This window comes from Crotalus tigris, unplaced genomic scaffold (assembly GCF_016545835.1).
Source record: "Crotalus tigris isolate CLP2741 ecotype Arizona unplaced genomic scaffold, ASM1654583v1 scf7180000018816.262180, whole genome shotgun sequence".
NCBI lineage: Eukaryota > Metazoa > Chordata > Lepidosauria > Squamata > Viperidae > Crotalus > Crotalus tigris.
This window is the reverse complement of record NW_024097210.1, coordinates 1-23202: the sequence shown is the minus strand read 5'-3', so window position 1 is coordinate 23202 and position 23202 is coordinate 1. Positions and strand designations below refer to the sequence as shown.

Below are 23202 nucleotides of genomic sequence, written 5' to 3'. Positions count from 1 at the left end.
GAACTGTGAGATGGTGAGTTCTAGTGCTGCCTTGGGCATGAAAGACATCTGGGTGACTTTGGGTCAATCACCAGGAGATGGGTGAGTTCAAGTCTTACCTTGGGCATGAAAGACATCTGGGTGACTTTGGGCCAATCACCAGGAGACAGTGAGTTCCAATCCCGCCTTAGGCATGAAAGATGTCTGGGTGACTCTAGAGCAGGGGTAGGCAACCTTGGCTCTTTTATGACTCGTGGACTTCAACTCCCAGAATTCCTGACTGGCTCAGGAATTCTGGGAATTGAAGTCCACAAGTCATAAAAGAGCCAAGGTTGCCTACCCCTGCTCTAGACCAATCACCAGGAGATGGTGAGTTCTAGTCCCGCCTTAGGCATGAAAGACAGCTGGGTAATCTTGAGCCAGTCACTCTCTCTTATCCCAACCCACCTCACAGGCTTGTTGTTGTGGGAAAATTAGGAAGAAGGAGTATTAGGTATGTTTGCTGCCTTGACTTACTTTATAAAACAAGAAAGGCGGGATAACAATCAGCTAATCAAAATCAATCAATCAAAACAAACAAACAAACAAATAGCATCTTGTTATGCCATGGTTAAATTCTCCATTCCTGGGAATTTTAGAATTTAAGAAAATATAAAATGTATTTCGGCTTGAATTCCATATTAACAGAGGAATTCAAAAAGTTCATTTTTTTTTACAAGGATCTACCACTTGTCCCTTTTCTCTCTGTTGCATTTTCATTTCTTCATCTTGGAAGGTAGAAAGAAAGCTGATCTTTTTATGACCAATCAGAGGGTGAGAGACACGCTCACCATAAATATCTATCAAGAACCACCATCATCCTGTCCAAGGGTTGCCTTTAATTCTGCAAGTGGCCTGCTGGTAAAACTGCAGAAATGAAACAAAAAAGCTGGGAAACAAGCTGGTGATCCATGTCCCGGGGGAAGCCTTCTCCAAGGCTGATCTTAAACCTGCCAACATTTGCAGAGCCCAGAGAAACCCAAAGAAAAACAAGATTGAGGCCAGCCTTGCAAATAATTCTTTGAAAAATGGCTAACCTACCAATGCATGTTGTTATATTTGGCCCCAAAGGAAACAAAAAGTTAAAAAGAAGAACTAATGTCTGTCCAGATTTCCGGTCTATTGCCTAAAACCTGAGTTTTTCCTTGCCCCACAAGTGCAAGTCAAATCATGCCAGTTTAATTTTGGCTCCACTTTCCTGATGCTGTTCCAGTAAAAAGGAAGCCAGTCTTTGGATCCATGCACCTTTGAAGCGTGTTTGCTCTCTGCTAAAAAGCCCCCCAAACATTTAGTAAAGCACGTTAGAGATACACATCTTTTACTTACAGTTTGCAAATTTTGTGCTTGACATGCAGAGTTTGGCTGTTGACTTGCAGCAAGATTAGATCAGAATTTCCATCCTGGTTTTATGACCTTGATCTGCAAGTAAACTCTGAGAGATTGCAAGCATTTGTGATTTGCAGGCAGTCGCCGACTTATTTTTGTTTAACAACCAAAGCTACGACAGTGTTGAAAAAAATGACTTATGACCAGTCTTTACACTTACGAGCCTTGCAGCATCCCACACGGTCTTCTTCTTCTTCTTGTGCCATATCCGTTATCGGATGTTGGCGATCATATTGGCGATCCTGTTTGTATCAGCAGCCGCACGAAAAAGTGCTGCTGAGTTTTGTCCAAACCAGCCCCTTAGATTTTTGAAGCCACGATGTTCTTCTTCTGCCTGGACCTCGTTTGCCTTCCATCTTTCCCTGGAGGATTAAATGGAGCATGCCGTATTTTTCTGGGCGTCGCATCACATGTCCGAAATATTCTAATTTTCATTTTTTAATTGTTTTGATGATTTCCCTTGGCTTTCCCAGGCGGCTTATCACCTCCTCATTTCTGATCTTGTCAACCCAGCTTCTACGTAACAGCCACCTATAAATCCACATTTCAAATGCTTCTAGTCTCTTCAGGTGGCCTTCTGCATGACCCACACGGTCATGCAATCAAAATTTGGGCTCTTAGTAACCGGCATGTATTTATGATGGTTGCAATGTCCCGAGTGTCATGTGATCACAAATTGTGACCTTACCCCTGAACTTCCAACAAGCAAACTCAATGGGGAAGCCAGCAGGGAAGATCATAAGCCACGAACATGTGATATCTCACTTAACAACCACAGTAAAGTAGGTGAAAATTTGGGTGCAGTCACTCAATGCCTCTCTTAACAACTACAATGCTTAACGATGAATTTTCCAATCCCAACTGTGGCCGTAAGTTGAGGACTGCCACGTTAATAGAACAACAGAGAGAGAAGTCATCCCATCAGCAGCAAAGGTAACCATTCCGATGCCCCCCCCCCCAAAGCTCACCCTGTGATTAAAACCCATTATCCAGTTTCTGCACGCAGGCAGAATGAATTGTGGTTTAATAATTTCACTGCTGCACTTTGAGCTTCTCCCATTTCGGAATAAACGCTTTGGGATCAGGGTGTCCTTCTTTCTAACTCACAGGAAAACCGGCATTAAGTCAATGTCATTTTGCACATTGCATGTGTCGTAGAAGGTTTTTATCTTTTTTATGTAGCAGCGTTGATCTCATCTTTAAATTATTTTCCAGGGGAAATGAGCCTTTTGTCCTACCTGAAGCAAATCTGGAAAACTGCAAAGCTGCTTTCTGTTGGCTTAGTTCCTCTGCTTCATCAAGCCACAGTTTGCTTTAATCACGGGTTAGAGAAGCCAGCATTACTGAGTTTACATAAAACAGTAAACTATAATCCACCCTCTACATGTCACAGTGGCTGGATTCCCATAACACACTAACCCTGAATGAATCCAACCCCATTTTTACTGACCACAATGTGTGAATCTACCTGGCTAGATTTTAGATGAGAGCATTTCTAATCTTACCCCTGTGCATTGCAGCCATATAGAAAGATGAGCAAAAGAAAATATGAATATTTGATGTTTGGACTGACGGCAGTACCTCTTAACCTTCTGGGCATGGATCTGGTTTGCACTATAATAAAAATCTTTTAGGACAATTTCTTCGGTCTTTAGATTTGTAGCAGAGGAGAGAAAAAGTGCTCCTGAATTTTGTAAAAGCAAGAATGATTTCAGGATGCAGTTGAGAGCAAAGAATCCAATTAGGAATCTTTTATGTCTTGGGGTTCGTGGCATTGAAGCGTCACACACACACTCACGTTGTAACCAAGTTCTTCTTTATTTGATCCACGTTACCACTCAGTAACCAATAGGCTCGCAGGCCTGTTATAGTTTCCCAAACAGCCTATCATAAATCTCCTTTGTTCGCGCCTTGCGCCTGCGCGCAAGGCCGGTGCCAACCAGTCTGGTCCTAGGCAGCTTTTGGTTTGCCCGGGACCATTTGCAACATTTCTGGGCCTGCTAAACTGCCTCATCCGGCCCAGGACACAACAGAATCATTAACCTTTTCCAGAGCTATTGTTCTGCTCAAAATTTAAGCCATAGGACTCGTGGATGATACAGTTAGAAGAGTGCAGCGACAAAGCTCACAAATCTATTTTTTTTTTACCTTGAACTTTCCAAAGAACAGGATAAGCTCTTTTCACTCTGCAAATTACACCTGAGCATGCAAACTGTCCTCTAAGGATGACTTTCCAGATAACATAATTCCAAATTGTGGCAAAACAGAAGGGCTTCTAATGCAGTAATTTGATGAGTTCAAACTGGTACATCTCTGCAATTAAGTGGTGATTGTCCCCTTGATCTGGTTAAACCTAAAGGAGAACGAACGTCCTGGCCTTGTATCCATTCCCACCTTGTTGTTTTGTCCTAATGTCAAAACTGAAGATCATATCTTGAGCATTGTAGAGTTGCTTTGCTTTGTTAGATGGGCCACAATATTTATTCTCTGGGGGGGAGGAATAAACTTGATAAGCAATCAGACCAGGGCAATCCCAAGAGAAAGTGCATGAAACGTTAATCCAGGATTCTTTGCTGCAAGCTAACCTCCCTAATTGTGGTAATGATGAAAACAAAGTTTAAAAAGATTTTTGGGAGGCTCCAGTGATTAGCCAAACACATCCCCCATGCTGAGAAGCTAAAGAATACTCTTGGATTTCAATTGCTGGGAAGAAACAAAAAAGACAATATAAAGTTAATGCTTTACAAAAGAAAGGGAAAGTTTTAACCTATTAGATGGCATATTATACTATTAAACAGATGTTTGAATATGGTTAAGAAAATGGATAACTGTTAGAAATAAAAGTATTATTATAATTAGAAGGATAGGATTTGTAACTAGAATATTATACTTCATTATGAGATAGGAAATATGAAATATGAAAATTCTAAAAGATTAAGGGAAGCTTTTGGTTACCCAAATATAATTTATTATGAGAAAATTATAAGCAATAGAGAGATTTTGAACCTTGATGGGAAATTAAAAATTTTAAAAAGTGGGAAAAACAGGATATGGATTGAATTTTAAGTGCAAATGCAATTGAGATATGTTCTGGCTAGAAATTATAAACTGACACTATCGATATTATGTATAATACCAGAAAAATGTGATGAAGATGTCTATATTTAATTGTATATGTATTCACAGTAACAAGAATTATATTTGCCCAGTGTGGAAAAATGCACACCACCGGAAGACGAGAGGATCAAGGAAACACTGGATGGTGTAGTATTGAGAAAGTTAATACGTATCACTGAATTACCAATGGATATGTTGTTTATTAAGTACTCACGATTGTAAAATTAGAAAATTAATAAAATATTTATAAAAAGAAAAAAGAAAGGGAAAGTAAAGTTCCTATTGCTTCTCTGTTAAGATCCCAGTATTTCTGACGCTCCGTCTTAGGGCCTTTGACTGTGGAATACACTGCGGAAAAACAGGTAATCTTCAAATTATAACCTTCCATTTAATGACCATTTGACAAGCAAAGTCAACGGGGGAAGCCAGGCTTGTTTCAATGCTGCATGATTCATTAAACAACTGTGGCTGAAAAGGCTGTAAAATTAGGCTTGATTCAAGAGGGAGTCAAGAGATTAGATTAGATTTGATTAGATAAACTTTATTGTCATTTGTTTTCGTACTGTGGGCACAACGGCACACATTAAAAATGAAATTTAGTTGTTGTCTCTCAAAGTGTACACATACATAACACACATTTAAACATGCTATATACAACATATGTATAGACCTACAGCCATATGTAACATATAAATATTAATCACTGTCCATCTTGAATACATAACGGAAGGAGAAAGCTTTAGAGCTCATAAGGTTAATATTATATGGAACAAAATGGTGATTGAATCTGGATGTTCTGCTTCGGATACCATGGAACCAGTAGTGGGATTCAACCAGTTCGCATCACTTCGGCAGAACCAGTAGCTAATTTTTGGTTGCCCAGGCCCAGAATGGATTTCCGGAAGTGGCATCCACAGAGAGAACCAGTTGTTCACCTATCTGAATCTCACTACTGCACAAAGCTCTTTCCTCCCAGAAGGTAACAAAGAAAACAGGTTGTGAAGAGGATCTGTAATGTCCTAGACCAGTGGTTCTCCACCTGTGGGTTGGGACCCCATTTGGGGTCGAACGACCATTTCACGGGGGTCGCCAAACAACGCAGTCCGCCATTTTTTTCCCCCTTTTCCTTAGCTGTGCTACTCCCTCTTATTCTATTGGCTTTTGAAAGCCAATAGAATAGACTCTCTTGAATAGAGTCTAATTCTATTGGCTTTCAAAAGCCAATAGGAATTGTCCAGGCTGTCTCTGCCCTGCGGAGCCCGCCAAAAGTCCCATTCTGCAAATGGTGCTGCACCAATTGAGTAATCCTCGACTTACGACCGGTTGAGTAGTCCTCGACTTATGACCGGTTGGGGGTCGTGGCATTAAAAAGGTTGAGAACCACTGTCCTAGACAATACTGCGGAACCTGCTCAAGCAACGCTTCTGTGCTATGTCCTGGGTGGAAGGGAGGGAAACTGCCAATCATCTTTTCTGCCATCCTTGCCACTCTCTGCACCGCCTTCCTATCTGAAGCAGGGATGTTTTTAAACCAGACTGTGATGCTGTATGACTGTTCTCCAAAGCACCAGAAGGCAGGACAAGAAGCAACGGATGGAAATTAACCAAGGAGAGAAGCAACCTAGAAATAAGAAGAAACTTCGTGACAGTGAGAACAAATAACTAGTGGAACACCCTGCCTCCAGAAGTGGTGAATGCTCCAACACTGGAAGTTTTTAAGAAAAGACTGGACAGCCATTTGTCTGAAATGGTGTAGGGTTCCTGCCTGAGCAGGGGGATGGACTAGATGACCTCCAAGTCCCTCCAAACCTTTTATTATTATTATTATTATTATTATTATTATTATTATTATTATTATTATTATTGATCATTGCACAGTCAGCCAGATGTTCAGACTGGATTTGGCATTTTTGTCTACCTATCAATTCCTTCCCAAGGACCTGGGATAGGCAGATATGGATGTTTGATGGTATTACAGATATCGTCGAAGGATGGAAGCAGTTCCTAGTAAGGCCGCCTTTTGCAATTGACTAATGGCGAATTTGTCAATGCCGACGGTGTTCAAGCGGTGCTCCAGTTGTTTTGGGATTGCACCCAAGGCACCTATTACTATTGGTACTACCCTTGCTTCCCTTTGCCACAGTCTTTCTATTTCTATTTGTAGGTCTTTATTTAGTATTATTATCATTATTATCATTATTATCATTATTATTATTATTATATTACACCTTGCTTGTCCAACGTATCCAAAGTCGTCCGCAGCGCAAGGCAAAGAAGACCGGCACACGCTGACATCCACCAAGCTCTTTATTAAGCATGTGAGACAAAGTCAGCACTGGGGCCGATTTCCCTCCACCGCAATATATCGGCGTGCTCCACCCTGCAGCTCCGCCCCCCATCCCAAACCAGCATCCGTTCGAGATGGATAAATGCTACGCCCGTTCCCTGTGCTGTCCCTTTGCCCGACGAAGCTCCGCCCCCACGCCCCGCTGTCCGTGCGTCCGACCTGCGCCCCTGTTGCCCGCCGCCAATCTCGCCCTGCCGGATATCCTGGTGGCTAGGAGACAACCCCCCGCTCTCCCGCCGAGGTACATTCCCATTAGCCCGCAAGTGGCTCTTAGGAGCTCCCGCTGTTCCATCAGGTGGCGTTGGCGTCTGTCGTGCTTCTCGTGGAGACGTCCGCCCAGAGGGAGTTCGCCCGGTGCGGCGGTGGGGCGTGGCGGTGCACGGCTCAGCTGTTTCTCGCCCCGGTGAGTTGACGTTCGTGCTCCCCCTGTCCCTGTCCTTATGGCAAGCCGTCGGGGCTTGACATGCGGCCCCCTGTACCACGCGTCCCCCTGGGGAGGAAAGGAAAGGGGTTGAGTACACAACGTTACACTTGTTCCGCCCCAGCTTATCCGGGTGCTTCCGATGGAACGTCCGAATCAGGTTGGGTGCCTTTATGTCCCCCTCTCCCACCCAGGTCGCATCTGATAACGGGTAGCCCTTCCACCGAAGGAGGTATTGGGTTTTACCATATCGCTTCCGTGAGTCTAGGACCTCCTGCACCTCGTAATGGGACCCGGATATCGGTCCTGGTGCCCCGTCAGCATAGGGACTTCTATGTGTTGGTTTGAGTAGACTACTATGGAACACGGGGTGAACCTTGCCTAGAGAGGCGGGTAGCCGTAGCTGAACTGTAACTGGGTTAACCACTTTGAGGATCTGGAAAGGCCCTACATATTTCGGGCCTAGCTTCTTACATGGCACCTGCAGACGTAGATATTTGGTGGCTAAATACACCCAGTCTCCCACTTTGAACGGTTTATGCTCGGCCCGTTTTTTGTCGGCTTGGACTTTGGCAGCAGCTTCGGCCTTCCTTCGGGCTACCCGCACCCGGTCCCACAACCCTGAAATTTTGGACTGCCATGTTTGAGGGGTCTGGCCGCTGGCCACCTCTGGTGACAATTCGGGCATGGGGTTAAACTCCATACCATACACTATTTTAAACGGGGTATACCCCGTACTGCTGTGGACGGTATTATTATATGCCACTTCAGCAAACGGCAATAAATCCACCCAATCCGTTTGCTGGAATGACACATAACTTCGGAGGTACCTTTCCACCATAGCGTTTGCCCTTTCCGCCGCCCCGTTGGTGCTCGGGTGATATGCTGAACTCAACGCCTGTGAGGACCCTAGCGAACGAACGAACATCCTCCAGAATTTCGCAGTGAATTGCACCCCTCTATCTGACACTATTCTCCTAGGTACACCGTGAAGCCGATAGATGTGTTGAACAAACAACCGAGACAATCGTCGCGCTGATGGCAAGCCTCTGCAGGGGATGAAATGTGCCTGCTTGGAAAAGAGATCTATCACGGTCCATATCACACTGTAGCCCCGATGGCCGGGTAGTTCTACGATAAAATCCATGGCGATCTCTTCCCACGGCCGGGATGGATCGGCCACCGGTTGTAATAACCCCATGGGCCTCCCTACTCGGGGCTTCGCGCTAGCGCACACATGGCACCCTTTTACATATTGTTCCACATCCGTTTTCTGTTTGGGCCACCAGAATTGCCGCCGCACTAGGTGCAGGGTCTTTAAAAACCCAAAGTGGCCCGCTTGTTTAGCGTCGTGACACCTTCGAAGAACGGAGGGGCGTAGGCTCTCGGGCACGTATATCCTCTCCCCTTTCCATGCCACACCGTCTCGAGTAGTCAACCATTCAGAATGCTCATTCGCCCACGTATCAGACAGTAAGGCAGCCCTACTGGCCTCTAACCCGCTTACCTGGGACCTGTGGGTTACGGTCTCAGCGGTCTCACGCCGATAAGGCGGCACCAGGGCCTGTATCACCTCCTCCCGTTTGCTACGGTACTGCGGCATCCGCGATAATGCGTCGGCCAAAAAGTTCTTTCCCCCCGGCACATACCTCAGTGTGAAGTTAAACCGGTTGAAGTATTGTGCCCATCGAACATGTTTGGGGGCCAGGCGTCTCGGGGTTTGTAGCGCCTCCAAGTTTTTATGGTCTGTCCACACCTCAAAGGGCAGTTTGGCCCCTTCCAACAAATGCCGCCACGTTGCCAGGGCCCAGCGTATCGCGAAGGCCTCCTTTTCCCAGACAGTCCAGCTACGTTCGGCCGTCGTGAATTTACGCGACGTATAGGCACATGGCTGCAGCGCTCCCCCACTATCCTTCTGCAACAGCACTGCCCCCACCGCTACATCGCTAGCGTCCACCTGGACCACAAAAGGGGCACTCTGGTCCGGGTGGCGTAACACGGGCTCCTTAGCAAATAACGTTTTCAGTGACTCAAACGCTTTTTGACAACTCACAGACCACTCTAGCCGTTGGCTCGGGCGGGGCCTCGCTGTGAGGTGTTTCGTCCGCAGTAGTTCCGGAAGAGGATGCACCACGGTTGCAAATGATGGAATGAACGGACGGTAAAAATTCGCGAATCCGAGAAAACTTTGCAGTTGGCGTCTAGTCTGGGGCACTTGCCATTCCTGTACGGCTCGCACCTTGCCCGGATCCATTTCCACCCCGCTCCCCGAGATGCGGTAGCCCAGGTAATCTAGTCGTTCCCGGTGAAATTCGCACTTCGATAATTTCACATAAAGCTGGGCCTCCAGCAACTTCTGCAAGACTTGCCGTACTAGGCTGACATGCTCCTCCCGTGTTTCGGTATATATTAGAATGTCATCTAGGTACACGAGTACCCCGCGGTATAGGTGCTCATGCAACACCTGATTGATTAACTGCATGAATACCGCGGGGGCCCCTCGTAACCCGAACGGCATGACGCGAAACTGGAAACTGCCCAACGGACAGTTAAACGCCGTTTTCCATTCGTCGCCAGCCTTAATTCGTACTCTATAGTACGCCTCCCGTAGATCTAATTTGGTCAATATGCGGCCCGTCCCCAAATGCGCCAATAGATCCTTCATTAGGGGCAGGGGGTATACATGCTCAACACATACTGCGTTCAACCCCCGGAAGTCGACACATAAGCGTAATGAACCATCCTTCTTTTCTTTGAAGAGGACGGGAGCCGCTATCCGGGACCTAGCAGGCTGAATAAACCCTCGCGCTAGGTTCTGGTCGATGTATCTACGGAGTTCCTGCACCTCCGGTGGTGTCATCGCGTACATCCGGGGTTTCGGGAGCTTAACCCCCGGCAATAGCTCTATGGCGCAATCCGTCGGTCGGTGAGGGGGCAGGTGATTACACTCCTCCTCGCTGAAGACCGCCGCTAAATCCCTGTATTCCTCGGGATATGTTACCTCTCTCTCCATTTCCTGGAGTTGCGCCGCTACCCCCGGGTACTTGGGAACCTGGCCCTCGTCACCACCGATCCCTGGTGTTGGTCCTACCCCGAGACGCACTTTACGGTACCCCCCTTCCCACCATATGGTTGGGGTCCATTTGTCTAACCAGGACAACCCCAAGATGACCGTCTTCGTCATAATGGGCACCACAATGAATCGTAATACCTCCCAATGGTCTCCTAGGTCCATGCGTACCCGTTCCATCACATGGGTCGCGGGGACCCCCCCCAACAATGACCCGTCCACTTGCTCGAACCGTATGGGTTGTGATAATGGATATATCCGGAACCCACTGTCCACCGCTACCTTCCTACTCATCAGACATCGTGTACATCCGGTGTCGATCAAGGCCTGACACGCCTTCTGTACACCCGTCACCGGACTCGTAAGGACTATAGGGAGGAGGAATGGGTTAATGGGATCACTCACCATTGGATCGGCCATTCCCTCGTCAGGGCTGTCCTCCTCGTCCCCCGGCTGGTAGCGTACCCCGGCTATGGGCATTGGCGTAGTCGGGGATCCTGGCTTCACCCCTGGAGTCGGCTGCTGGCCAACCGCCCTTGAACTCTCCGTGGCCTTCTTCAGTGGTGTGGCTCTACCAACTGCTGCGGCCTTACGGGGGCTGGGTGCTGGACAGTCGGCTGCGCGGTGACCCGGCTGGTCACAACGAAAGCACCGGAAACCGGCTGCTCCTGACGGTCCTGGTGGCTTTGGTGTTGGCCGCTGTTGGTCCTGGCTGCCCTCGCGAGGCCTATCCCCGGGACGCCGCAGCCGCGAAACATCCCCGTACCCTCGATATACCTCTTTCAGGCCTGCTTCAAGTTCGATCACTACCCTGAACCAGTCTCTCAGTCTGTTGGGCACACCCCGATATACGCAGGCTTGCCGTAGGTCGTGGTCTAGGCCTGCTCTGAATTGATGTACCAACATCCGCTCCGGCCAAGAAGACTGCAACCGGCCGGCTAATTTCCGAAACTCCCGCACGTACTCAATGGCCGGGCGTTTCCCCTGTTGGAGCGCCAGCAGGTCTGCCTCGGCCCTCTGTGCCCGAGTGGGGTCATCAAACCGCCCATGTAGAGCGTCCAAAAACAGCCCCGCACTCCCCAACTCCCGGGCATGGTCACTGTATAAGTCGGCCGCCCACGCGGCCGCCTCCCCGCGCAAGGCGGCAGTAATGGCGCCGACCATAGCCCATTGGGAGACATATAGCTGTGCAAACTGGTCCAGGTGGCTTATGGCCTGTCCCAGGAACATCGCCAATTGATCGGGGTTACCATCAAAGGTAACCGGAATAGGGGGAACCCCCCATAGAGATCCTGGCCCCCACGGCCCCTGGGGCTGGCCTGGTACCACGTTTGGATGTCCGGCCGCGAAGCTCTGCCGTTCCCTCCCCCCTGTTGCAGTCAGGCCTCCTGCCACGTTCCTGGCCCCGCCCGGCTGGGCTGGGCGTGGCTGACCCGGCAGCCCGCTCGAAGGGAGTCCCATAACGGCCGGCCCACCTGCGGGATTAGGCAACCGCAGCCGCGGACTGCTCAGGCGGAACCTAGACGAGGGGGTGCGACCCGTAGCCTCCCCTTCCGATTGCCACATATCGGCGGCGCCCTTGTAACTTGCTTCACCAAACCGATGGCGCAAGATATCCATGGTTTCCTGGCCCGGAGCCGTGGAGTAGCTCCAGTCTTCATCGTCCTCCATCGTGGCGCGTCTCTCCCTCCACCCCGAATGCCCGAGCTTCGGCTTTGGTGTTAGGAGCTGCTCGGGCTGTAGTCCAGTCACCGCCGGGCTTTGCCACCACTCCTCCTGTGGCTTAGCGGCTCCTGTCTCCCCCACATCGAGCTCCGATATTGCAGACTGTAACAGTTTCGGCCGTACTACCGGCTGGGCCACTACCGGCTCCGCCGCCGGGATAGCATCCACAACCCCGCCGGCCGCCACCTCCCCCTCGACCAGGGCGGCCCCCTGAGTCCCCTCCGCCATACCGTAGCCGTACACGGGAACCGTAGACTGGAGGGTTGGAGATGAGTGCTGACTTTATGTCCAACGTATCCAAAGTCGTCCGCAGCGCAAGGCAAAGAAGACCGGCACACGCTGACATCCACCAAGCTCTTTATTAAGCATGTGAGACAAAGTCAGCACTGGGGCCGATTTCCCTCCACCGCAATATATCGGCGTGCTCCACCCTGCAGCTCCGCCCCCCATCCCAAACCAGCATCCGTTCGAGATGGATAAATGCTACGCCCGTTCCCTGTGCTGTCCCTTTGCCCGACGAAGCTCCGCCCCCACGCCCCGCTGTCCGTGCGTCCAACCTGCGCCCCTGTTGCCCGCCGCCAATCTCACCCTGCCGGATTCCCTGGTGGCTAAGAGACAACCCCCCGCTCTCCCGCCGAGGTACATTCCCATTAGCCCGCAAGTGGCTCTTAGGAGCTCCCGCTGTTCCATCAGGTGGCGTTGGCGTCTGTCGTGCTTCTCGTGGAGACGTCCGCCCAGAGGGAGTTCGCCCGGTGCGGCGGTGGGGCGTGGCGGTGCACGGCTCAGCTGTTTCTCGCCCCGGTGAGTTGACGTTCGTGCTCCCCCTGTCCCTGTCCTTATGGCAAGCCGTCGGGGCTTGACATTGCTTAGCAACTGAAATTCTGGCCCTGATTGTGGTGTAACTTGAGAACTATGTACACTACCTTGGGTCTAAATAATTTCCCCAGAGCCACCTTGAGAATTCCTGCTGATTTTGAAGAGGAAGAGCACTCTTACTTATTTCCACTTGAATTCTCCCTTATGCATAAACTAAGGCAGGGGTCCCCAACCGCCGGTCCATGGTCCGGCACCGGTCCACAGCATGATAGAAACCGGGCCACACAAACAAACAAATGAAGGCCCATCTGCAGGATGCAGGCACCATGCGAAACCACGCTCCATCCTGTCCACGGAAAAACCTCTCTCTATGGAACCGGTCCCTGCTCCCGAAAGGTTGGAGATCTCTTAACTAAGGTGCTTCAGGATTATTTGTTTAAAAAATAAATAAATACGTATTCATGCTAGGCATTCAAGGCCCACGTCTGCCAAGCTGGGATCCAAAATCTTAACCACTAGAGTGCACTGTTTCTTAACTCTTAAGAAGCAAAAGGAGAGAGGCAGTTTAATGTTATGGCTAAGAGATCAGGGTGTGAAGCTGAGAAACCTTGTGTTCTACTCCCACATTAGGCATGGATCCATCTGGGTGACCTTGGACAGGTTCCTTCCTCTCCGCTCTAGCACGGCTGCAGCAGCAAACCACTTCTGAAAAACCTTACCAAAACAACTTTGTTGTTGTTAGTTGCGAAGTTATGACCGACCCATCGCGATCCCCATGGACAATGTTCCTCCAGGCCTTCCTGTCCTCTACCATCTTCTGGAGTCCATTTAAACTCACGCCTACTGCTTCAGGGACTCCATCCAGCCACCTCATTCTCTATCATCCCATTCTTCTATTGCCCTCAATCTTTCCCAGCATTAGGCTCTTCTCCAGTGAATCCTTCCTTCTTATTAGGTGGCCAAAGTACTTGAGTTTCAACTTCAGGATCTGGCCTTCTAAAGAGCAGTCAGGGTTGATCTCCTCTAGGACTGACTGGTTTGATCACCTTGCAGTCCAGGGGACTCGCAGGAGTCTTCTCCAGCACCATAGTTCAAAGGCCTCCATTCTTTGGCGCTCAGCCTTTCTTATGGTCCAACTTTCACAGCCCTACATTGCAACTGGGAAGACCATGGCCTTGACTATGCGTACTTTTGTTGGCAGGTGATGTCTCTGCTTTTTAGTATGCTGTCTAGATTTGCCATAGCTTTCCTCCCCAGGAGCAAGCGTCTTTTAATTTCTTGGCTGCAGTCCCCATCTGTGGTGATCTTGGAGCCCAGAAAAATAAAATCTGTAACTACCTCCATTTCTTCCCCATCTATTTGCCAGGAATTGAGAGGGCCGGATGCCATGATTTTGGTTTTCTTAATGTTGAGTTTCAAGCCAACTTTTGCACTCTCCTTCTTCGGGGATATAATAATAATAATGATGATGATGATGATGATGATGGCTGGGGAATTGTGGGAGTTGAAGTCCACAAGTCTTAACGCTGCTAAAGTTTGGATGCCCTTGTTTTAGAGGCTTTATTCATTTGGTTCGGCCAGAAAAAACGAACCACTCGTGTTATGGGTGCAACATTGGGACCAATTTTACAAATCCTTCCTCCTCCTCCTCTTCCTCCTCCTCCTCCTCCTCTTCTTTGGCAGTCCACACTTTCCATCCAGACCCTCAAATTCTGTGATCTGACCCCATTTCAGAACCTGGATACCTTGACACAAGTCTCACATATGGTAGTTGTGTAACAAAGGTCCAAACATACACCTATATACATATATAAAATAAGTACAGTATCTTATCTAGTTTGTTTAGGTTTTTTTGACGTATCACTTTTGGTCTGCCAGGATGCAATTCCCCAAATTTATCTTGGCCTTGAGAAATGGGATTTTGGAAAAAGGAGGGGCAACCCAAACCATTTGAGGAGCTTCGGGATGGTGATGGGGTGCACATCAGCTCTCATGAGCCCTAACTCAGGAGGCTGAGGATTATGGAAGCAGAAGTCCCCAAAGATTTAATGCTGACTTGAATGGATCTTAAATCAGCCTTGCGATAACATCTTACCCGTGCTAGAAGTAAGCAGCCTCCCCTGGTGGTTTTTTGGTGGAATTGCAGGTAGGGTATCTCCAGCTTTCAGACTGTATTTGAAATGCATTGGCATTATTTTATTTTTTTTAACAGTCTTAGCTGTCTTTATTTCCTTCTTTAGCTCAGTATACAGAGAGCCACAATGGAACCAGACTTTTTATTGTTAAGCAAGGTGATTAAAAAAACCCTGCCCAATTTTATGGGTTTTTTTTTTTTGGCCAGTTGCTAAGCGAAACAATGCAATCCTTAAGGTGTCCCAAAGGTGCTTTTTCAGGAGACAACTGGACTTCAATGACTCTCTGAAACAGAGGTCCCCAACCTTTTGGGCACCAGGGACCGGTTATGTGACAAGAGGTTTTTTCTGCGGACCAGAGGGGGTGTGGTTTTGTGTGCTGCCTGCACCCCGCGGATGGGGCTTTGCTTGTTTGTGCAGTCTGGCTGTTGGCATGCCGCGGCCTAGTACCGGTCCACAGAACAGGGATTGGGGACCCCTGCTCTAAAAGAATGTAAATGGCCAGCTGTCTGCCAGGAATACCACAATCCAGTCAGAGCTGAAGAAGCTTCTTGAATGAGAAGTGAAATGTCTGCCAAAGAAAAACAAGAAAGTCCAGTTGCCTCCTGAAAAAACACCTGGATGACTGAGAATCTCCAGATACAGTCCTTAACGTGAATTTGGCTTCCCCCATTGACTTGGCTTGTTGGAAGCCAGCTGGGCAGGTTGCAAATGGTGATCAGATGACCCTGGGATACTGCTGCAACTATCAAAAATATGTGTCAGTTGCTAACTCACCTGAAGGAGGATTGGACAACTGTGGAAATGCTTTAATGGTCATAATTAAGAGGTCTGGTCACATAAGTTGCTTTTTCCAGGGCCTTTTTAACTATGGACAGTCACTAAAGCAATAGTTGTAACTCAAGGACCACTTGTATATCTACTTAATGAAAGAGCTAAAACTTTCTCCCTTTTTTAAAGCAGTGTTTCTCAACCTTGACAATTTTAAGGCATGTGGACTTCAACTCCCAGAATTCCACAGCCAGCAATGCTGGCTGTGGAATTCTGGGAGTTGAAGTCCACATGCCTTAAAATTGTCAAGGTTGAGAAACACAGTTTTAAAGCAATATTTTTTGTTTACATCTACACTAGAAGCAGAAATCCAATACAACAATACAGCTTTTTCCAAGGCGGAACCAGATAAAGGTGTTTTTTTTTTTTTTTTAAAGCAGCCACCTCTTTGCTAAATGTACAGATAGTCCAAGCCTTACGACAATTGAGACCCAAATTTATGGCGCTAAGCAAAAAGACAGGTGAGCTTTAAAATCGTTCTTGCCACAGTTGTTAAGTGAATTGTTGCATTTGTTAAGTTAGTAACAACGGTTGTTAAGTGAATCTGGCTTCCCCATTGACTTGGCTTGTCAGAAGTTCGCAAAAGGGGATCACATGACTCCGGGACACTGCGACCGTCATAAATATGAGTCAGTTGCCAGGCACCTGAATTTTGATCACGTGACCATGAGGATGCAATAATGGTCATGAGTGTGAAAAATGGCCATAACTCACTGTTCTGAGTCCCATGGGATTCAAACGGTCACTAAATGAACAGTTGTAAGCCGAGGACCGCTTGTAATCTTATCTCCGACTTTCAGCACCAAAATGTGGTTGAAAAGGGAGCTTCCTTTTCATTTCAGCGGTTTGCCTAAATCAGGGGTAGGCAACCTTGGCTCTTTTATGACTGGTGGACTTCAACTCCCAGAATTCCTGAGCCAGCATGAGGAACTATGGCCCTCTCTCAACACTGGTGGACTTCAACTCCCAGAATTCCTGAGCCAGCGTGGGGGAACTATGGCCCCCTCATGACTGGTGGACTTCAACTCCCAGAATTCCTGAGCCAGCATGGCTCAGCTTGGAAACCTCTCCCTTCCCCTCAGCATGGCTGGCTCAGGAATTCTGGGAGTTGAAGTCCACAAGTCATAAAAGAGCCAAGGTGGCCGACCCCTGGCCTAAATTGACTCCACAAAACTGGCAGTCCAATCCATTGTTTATTATTCATCCTTTCTTGTTTTTAATATTTCATTTAAAAAGTTTTATAGAAAAAGCATTTTTTAAAAAAGCAAAAAAAAAATACATTGTATCAATGGTGCATAAAAACAAGCTGCAGGTATAATATATATTATTTACACAATTTCATTGCTTCTATAAATTAAAAAAAATGTCCCTGATTGTTATTTACAAGACATATATTAATTATCATTAATAATACTTTGCCCATCAACAAGTCCTTCCAGAGAAGCTACAAATATTTAAAATAATAATAATAACAATAAGTAATCTGTTCCCATTCATCCCTCTTTATAACAGCATCCCTTGAGGTAGGTTAAGTATTATTTCTGCAGCCTTGTATATAACTTGCTCACTCTTTGCAATGACAGAAATTGCTTTCGGGTATAAAAATTATTTTCAAAATATCAGCTCTCCCCCCCCCTTTAGTTTCAAGCCCTTAAGTTGCAAACATAATATCTGGAAATGTAGAAATAAAGAGTTCAAAAGCCAAAGGCATGGATAGCTGAGCAATATATAACAAGAGTTCACAATACAATCTTTTTAGTCTCATCATTAACAGAAACTGGATTAGCTAGGGATTCTCAAATTCGACAGTACCAGGAACCCAAAAATGGATAAATTAATTTCTGCAAGCCACTATAAATAAAACAAATGATTTTATTGGGGGTTAGAATGGATTGTAAAAATCATTACTAATCTTTTTTTCCCCCTCTTTTTCCAAAGAGTCTGGTCCAATTCTCCGAGACTGCCAGAGAAATCTCTGCAGCTTTTTTTTTGGCAGTGGCTTTGCCAATGCCTCTTTCCTAGGGCTGAGAGAAAGTGCCTGGCTCAAGGTCATCCAGCTGGTGTTCATCACCACTTCACCCAAACTGCCTCTCAAAATTATTCATCATGGTTTTCGAATTGTAATCTCAACTTTTGCTGGCCCATTGCTTGCTGAATGTTCCACAGACAAAGAGGAGACAGGCGTCAATGTATCAGAACTCAACTTTGTTTGAGCAAAGTCCATCAAGCTAAAACAAACTAACAAACAAAAAAAAACCCCACAGATTTTGACCCTCCCTACAAAAGAAGGTTGTCTATCCTACCCCCCAGGTTCCTGATCTGCAGTTTTGAGAATCCCTGATTCAACAACTGGAAGGGGGCAACATATGAAACAAACATCAACAGTGAATCCCCTTGCCTGCTGATAACAGCAAATAGTTGGTTATGCTTTTTCAAATCACAGGACACACCCACGTAATTGAGTCACGATTAGCCAGGTTTTGCAGAAGCCGTAAAATACCTTAAGCAAAGTTGGCTGGGCACAGAAGCTTGTTGACCTGGTTTTTCTTTCCCCTCTTGTTTTTTCAGTTTCCACAACCAAACCTTTTCCCATCCTCGTTCCCGCCGCATTCTGCTCTAACTCTTAGATCCCACTCCCCTGCTGAGTGCAACATAGAAGAAACCCAGGTCTCCAGTTTTATCCCTACTATGCTGAAGTGCTAAATAATATACAATGCTAATGCTACACTTGTTTGGCACCATAGAAACAAGGCAGTGCCACCCCTCCCCCCACACTCTTTTGGCTTGGGGGGGGGTCTGAAGGTGAAGAGGGTAACTCTTGGTGATTCCCCACCTGAGGAGAATAGCCAAGAGTTAGCAACCACCTGAAAGAGAATAAAACAATTGTTTTCTTCCCACGTCCCAATGTCAGTGTAAACAAGGCCATATTCTAGGCAGGATTTGAGATGTCGAGGGACCAAGATGTCCACCCAACACGTCTTCATGCTTTGGAGGCCCGCTTGGTAAGGCGTTTCACGAGATTTGGGTTGGGTTTTCTGGGCACAGGTGATTTTGAGGGAACGTCAACATAGTAGAACGCTAATGGCTGGTAGGTTGGAATGTAGCTGACCACATTTTGAGGGCACGGGACCCACAGAGGAGCTGGAACGTAGAAATACTGGGTAGGCTGGAAGGAGAGAGAGAGAGAGAGAGGAAGTTAAGAGGAGGAGAATGCAAGACCCTGAAGCTAGATCTGGAAACTCACAACCCATCAGATCTCCTCACAAAGAAGCAAGTGGGCCCTGCCCAGCACACTGAGACAACCTGAATCAAATCAAGCCTAGCATTATAATTAAGATAACATGCTTCAAGGTGAGGAGTTCAGCTCCCAGCGTTTCTGTGGAAGTGCCATCAACTCCCACCAAAACTTGTTTCTTCCAGTTCAGTGTAAAAGCTCTGGAATTTCCCAGTCATTTATTATCAAAATACTAGCTAGCTAGGTAAACATGGGGTAAGCCAAAGTCAAATCCACGTTCCTGCTAAACCAGTGGTCCCTAAACTTGGCAACTTTAAGACCTGTAGACTTCAACACCCAGGATTCCCCAACTAACATGTCCACAAAAGTCTTAAAGTTACCAAGCGTGGAGACTCTTGAACTAAAACAATATTCCCCTTTTAATCTCAATTTGGAGCATGGCTTCATTTATTTATTTTATGAGTAAATTTTATAGTAACTGTTGTAGAGATTTGTTTATATGGCTTAATTTAAGGGGAGTTAAAGGTTAAGTATGATGTTTTTTTTTTTTGCAGGCCCGTGATCTTGACAACTGTCCAGAATGCTTTCCCCAGGTTTTCCCCAAGATTGCCTACATGCCAACTTTGAGGCACAAATCCAGTCACCTCCCTCCGACTCAGTTCTCTCCAAGGAATTTGCATTTTATCAACAAGAGGTTGTAACAGCAGCATGAGGTGGACTTTGCTTTTTAGCTGGATTACAACCAAACTGCCCTGAGCTCCTTTGAACATTCAACCAAGGGTGGAGAAAATGTCTTGTTACTGGGAGATAAAAAAAGACTTTCAAGGCCTCCCATTTTTAGATTGCAGAAGCAAATCAAAGGAGCCACTTTTTAACACAACAACAAACTCCCACCTCCCTGCATTGTCCTTGAGGTCTCTCACCTGTTTGGGACTGTTTTTCCCAGCCGGCCGAGTTTTGCCCAGATTTGTTGTCTTAGAAAACTTGGCCAGACTTTCATCCTCTGAATTCTCGGAGGGGGATTCTGAGTGATAATCCGACGTCTCCGGCTCTGGAGTTGATTTCCCGCTGGTGTTCTCCTCTTCCTTCACCGTGAAGTACTGGTTATTCTCACCAAGCCTGGAGGAGCAGAACCAATGAAAAAGTTCAGCCTATTGTCCTATTATCAACAGGCTTAAATTCAGCAGGTGCTCAGATTTGGGGATGGGCTGGTTGACTTGTGAAGGAAGAAATCCTAGCCAGCCACCTCTTTTCTGAGGCCTCCAGGAGGGGAACACAAGGGCCTGCCGCAAAGAAGAGGGGGGTCAAAGCTATTCTGCAAAGCACCTGAAGGCAGGACAAGAAGCAACGGATGGAAACTCATCAAGGAAAGAAGCAACCTAGAACTAACGAGAAACTTCCTGACAATGAGAACAATTAACCAGGGGAACAGCTTGCCTCCAGAAGTTGTGGATGCTCCAACACTGGAGGCTCTTAAGAAGAAACTGGACAGCCACTTGTCTGGAATGGTATAGGGCAGGGGCAGGCAACCTTGGCTCTTTTATGACTGATGGACTTCAACTCCCAGAATTCCTGAGCCAGCATGGCTCAGCTTGGAAACCTCTCCCTTTCCCCTCAGCGTGGCTGGCTCAGGAATTCTGGGAGTTGAGGTCCACGACTCAGAAAGCGGCCTAGGCCTAGGCCAGAGGTAGGCAACCTTGCCTCTTTTATGACTCATGGACTTCAACTCCCAGAATTCCTGAGCCAGCCATACTAAGGGGAAAGGGAGAGGTTTCCATGCTGAGCCATGCTGGCTCAGGAATTCTGGGAGTTGAAGTCCACGAGTCATAAAAGAGCCAAGGTTGACTACCCCTGGGTTAAGCAGTTAAAAGCGACCCCAAGGAAATGCATACATTTCAGCATGGCTGTACAATTCCAGCATGGCTCAGCATGGAAATCTCTCCCTTTCCCCTCAGTGTGGCTGGCTCAGGAATTCTGGGAGTTGAAGTCCCCCAGTCATAAAAGAGCCAAGGTTACCTACCCCTGGTATAGGGTCTCCTGCTTAAGGCAGGACAAGAAGCAACGGATGGAAAATCATCAAGGAGAGAAGCAACCTGGAACTAAGGAGAAATTTCCAGACAGAACAATCAGTGAAATGGCTTGCCTTCAGAAATTGTGGGTACTCCATCACTGGAGATTGTCAAGAGATGAAAAAGAGTTAAAATGACCAATGGTCATTTGTCTGAAATGGTAGAGGGTTTCCTGCTTATGCAGGGGGCTGGACTAGAAGACCTCCAAGGTCCCTTCCAACTCTGCTATTCTGTTCGTTTGGCTATCATTGAAATGACAGGATGCAGCCCAACATGCTGACCTGCAGCAGACTTCCCCAGGATCAATCCAGATGGAAATTTCCCTGGGCAACGCTAATTCTGAATAATCCAGACCGCAGGCCGTGCACGCCTTTAGGAGGGAATCATCAATGTGGTGCTTCCTATTGATCCGGATGCATCTGGGAAGAAGGAAAGCAAAGAACAATTAACCAGTGGAACAACCTGCCTCCAGAAGTTGTGAATGCTCCAACACTGGAAGTTTTTTAAGAAGGGATAGGACAACCATTTGTCTGAAATGGTAATAAGGCAGGGGTCTGCAACCTTGACAACTTTAAGACTTGTGGATTGCAGCTCCCAAGTCCACAAGTCTTAAAGTTGTCAAAGTTGCAGACCCCTGGTATAGGGTTTCCTGCCTGAGCAGGGGATTGGACTAGAAGATCTCAAAGGTCCCTTCCAATCCTGTTGTTGTTGTTGTTGTTGTTCAAAAAAGGTTTTGTTTCAAGGTGGATTTGCGACAGAACCGTAGATTGAAAGGAAAGAACCTATCACAAAACAATTTGATTTTTAAAAACATTCTTTACATTGTTCATTTTTATTCAGTTGTTTTTTGTTTTTTTTTAAGAATTCACCCTTCCAGAAGAGAATGGCGCCAATAAAGCCACAATCATACCACAGGTGCCATGACACCACTGTGCAAATTTGTGTAATCCTGATGCAGATGGTGTCAAATGCCCATGCTAAGCGTCTGTGGAGATGCTCAGTCATCCAGTCATGCTTGTCCCAAAGATGGATTTTTTTCAGTATTATTGTAACTTTGAACAATCACTAAACAAACAGTTGTAAATCAACGGCTATCTGTAGGAACAGGTGCTTCCCCCCCCCTAATTTTTCATCCCCCTGCTGGACATTTGGTCATCACCATGTAAAAAAGATGTTGAGACTCTAGAAAGAGTGCAGAGAAGAGCAACAATGATGATTAGGCTAAAACATATAAGGAACGGTTGCTGGAATTGGGTATGTCTAGTTTAAGGAAGAAAAGGATGAGGGGGGACATGATAGCAGTGTTCCAATATCTCAGGGGCTGCCACAAAGAAGAGGGACTCAAGCTATTCTCCAAAGGGCCTGAAGGCAGGACAAGAAGCACCGGATGGAAAGTAATCAAGGAGAGAAACAACCTAGAACTAAGGAGGAATTTCCTGACAGTGAGAACAATTAACCAGTGGAACAACCTGCCTCCAGAAGCAGTGAATGCTGCAATACTGGAAATTTTTAAAAAGAGACTGGACAGCCATTTGTCTGAAAGGGTATAGGGTTTCCTGTCTGAGCAGGGGATTGGACTAGATGACCTCCAAGGTCCCTTCCAACAACTAGTGCTACTACTGCTACTACTACTAATTATTGTTGTTGTTGTTGTTACTGTTATCATGGCGTATCTGGCTGTCCACTTTTGTTCTTGTTGAGCCGTGAACTTTTGCTGCCTTTTAAGACTTGCTCCTAAAGTGTGTAGCTGGGATTTCAAAATAAGGGTCACGTCAATGAAGAGAGGAGGTGCTGATTCACACTGTTCATTTTGGAATCAAAACACTGCAACCCCCCCCCCCCATTGCTTGGAAGCTCAAGGGCGGCACTGACACCACAAAATCATGTGGATGAAAGCCGAGCCTATCTACTCTGTGCAACACTCTGCTGCAACAAGTTCCAGGCGGGGCACAGCAAACACAAATTGTGGTGTGACCTGCGTGCTAATAATCGTCCGAGTAGTCAAACTAGTATGCAAACTATGCCTATCAGTTACA

At 46.9% G+C, this 23202-nt stretch overlaps 2 protein-coding genes across 2 annotated transcripts; both read right to left on the bottom strand.

Moving 5' to 3' along the window:
* Positions 1-6784: 6784 nt before the first annotated feature.
* LOC120313890 lies at positions 6785-11594 on the bottom strand. Its single transcript, XM_039356278.1, has 2 exons — positions 10777-11594; positions 6785-8217 (listed from the first exon to the last, which is right to left on the bottom strand). The coding sequence occupies exons 1-2, from the start codon at positions 11586-11588 to the stop codon at positions 6831-6833; spliced, it is 2199 nt and encodes a 732-aa protein (XP_039212212.1). The 5' UTR covers positions 11589-11594; the 3' UTR covers positions 6785-6830.
* Positions 11595-17385: 5791 nt separating this feature from the next.
* On the bottom strand, positions 17386-21611 carry LOC120313892 (protein BTG3-like; the record flags this gene model as incomplete). The annotated part of the gene is made up of 3 exons (XM_039356281.1): positions 17386-19028; positions 20021-20216; positions 21448-21611. Coding segments are annotated over 3 exons (546 nt in total), but the record flags the coding sequence as incomplete, so codon positions are not given.
* Between the last annotated feature and the right edge of the window lie 1591 nt (positions 21612-23202).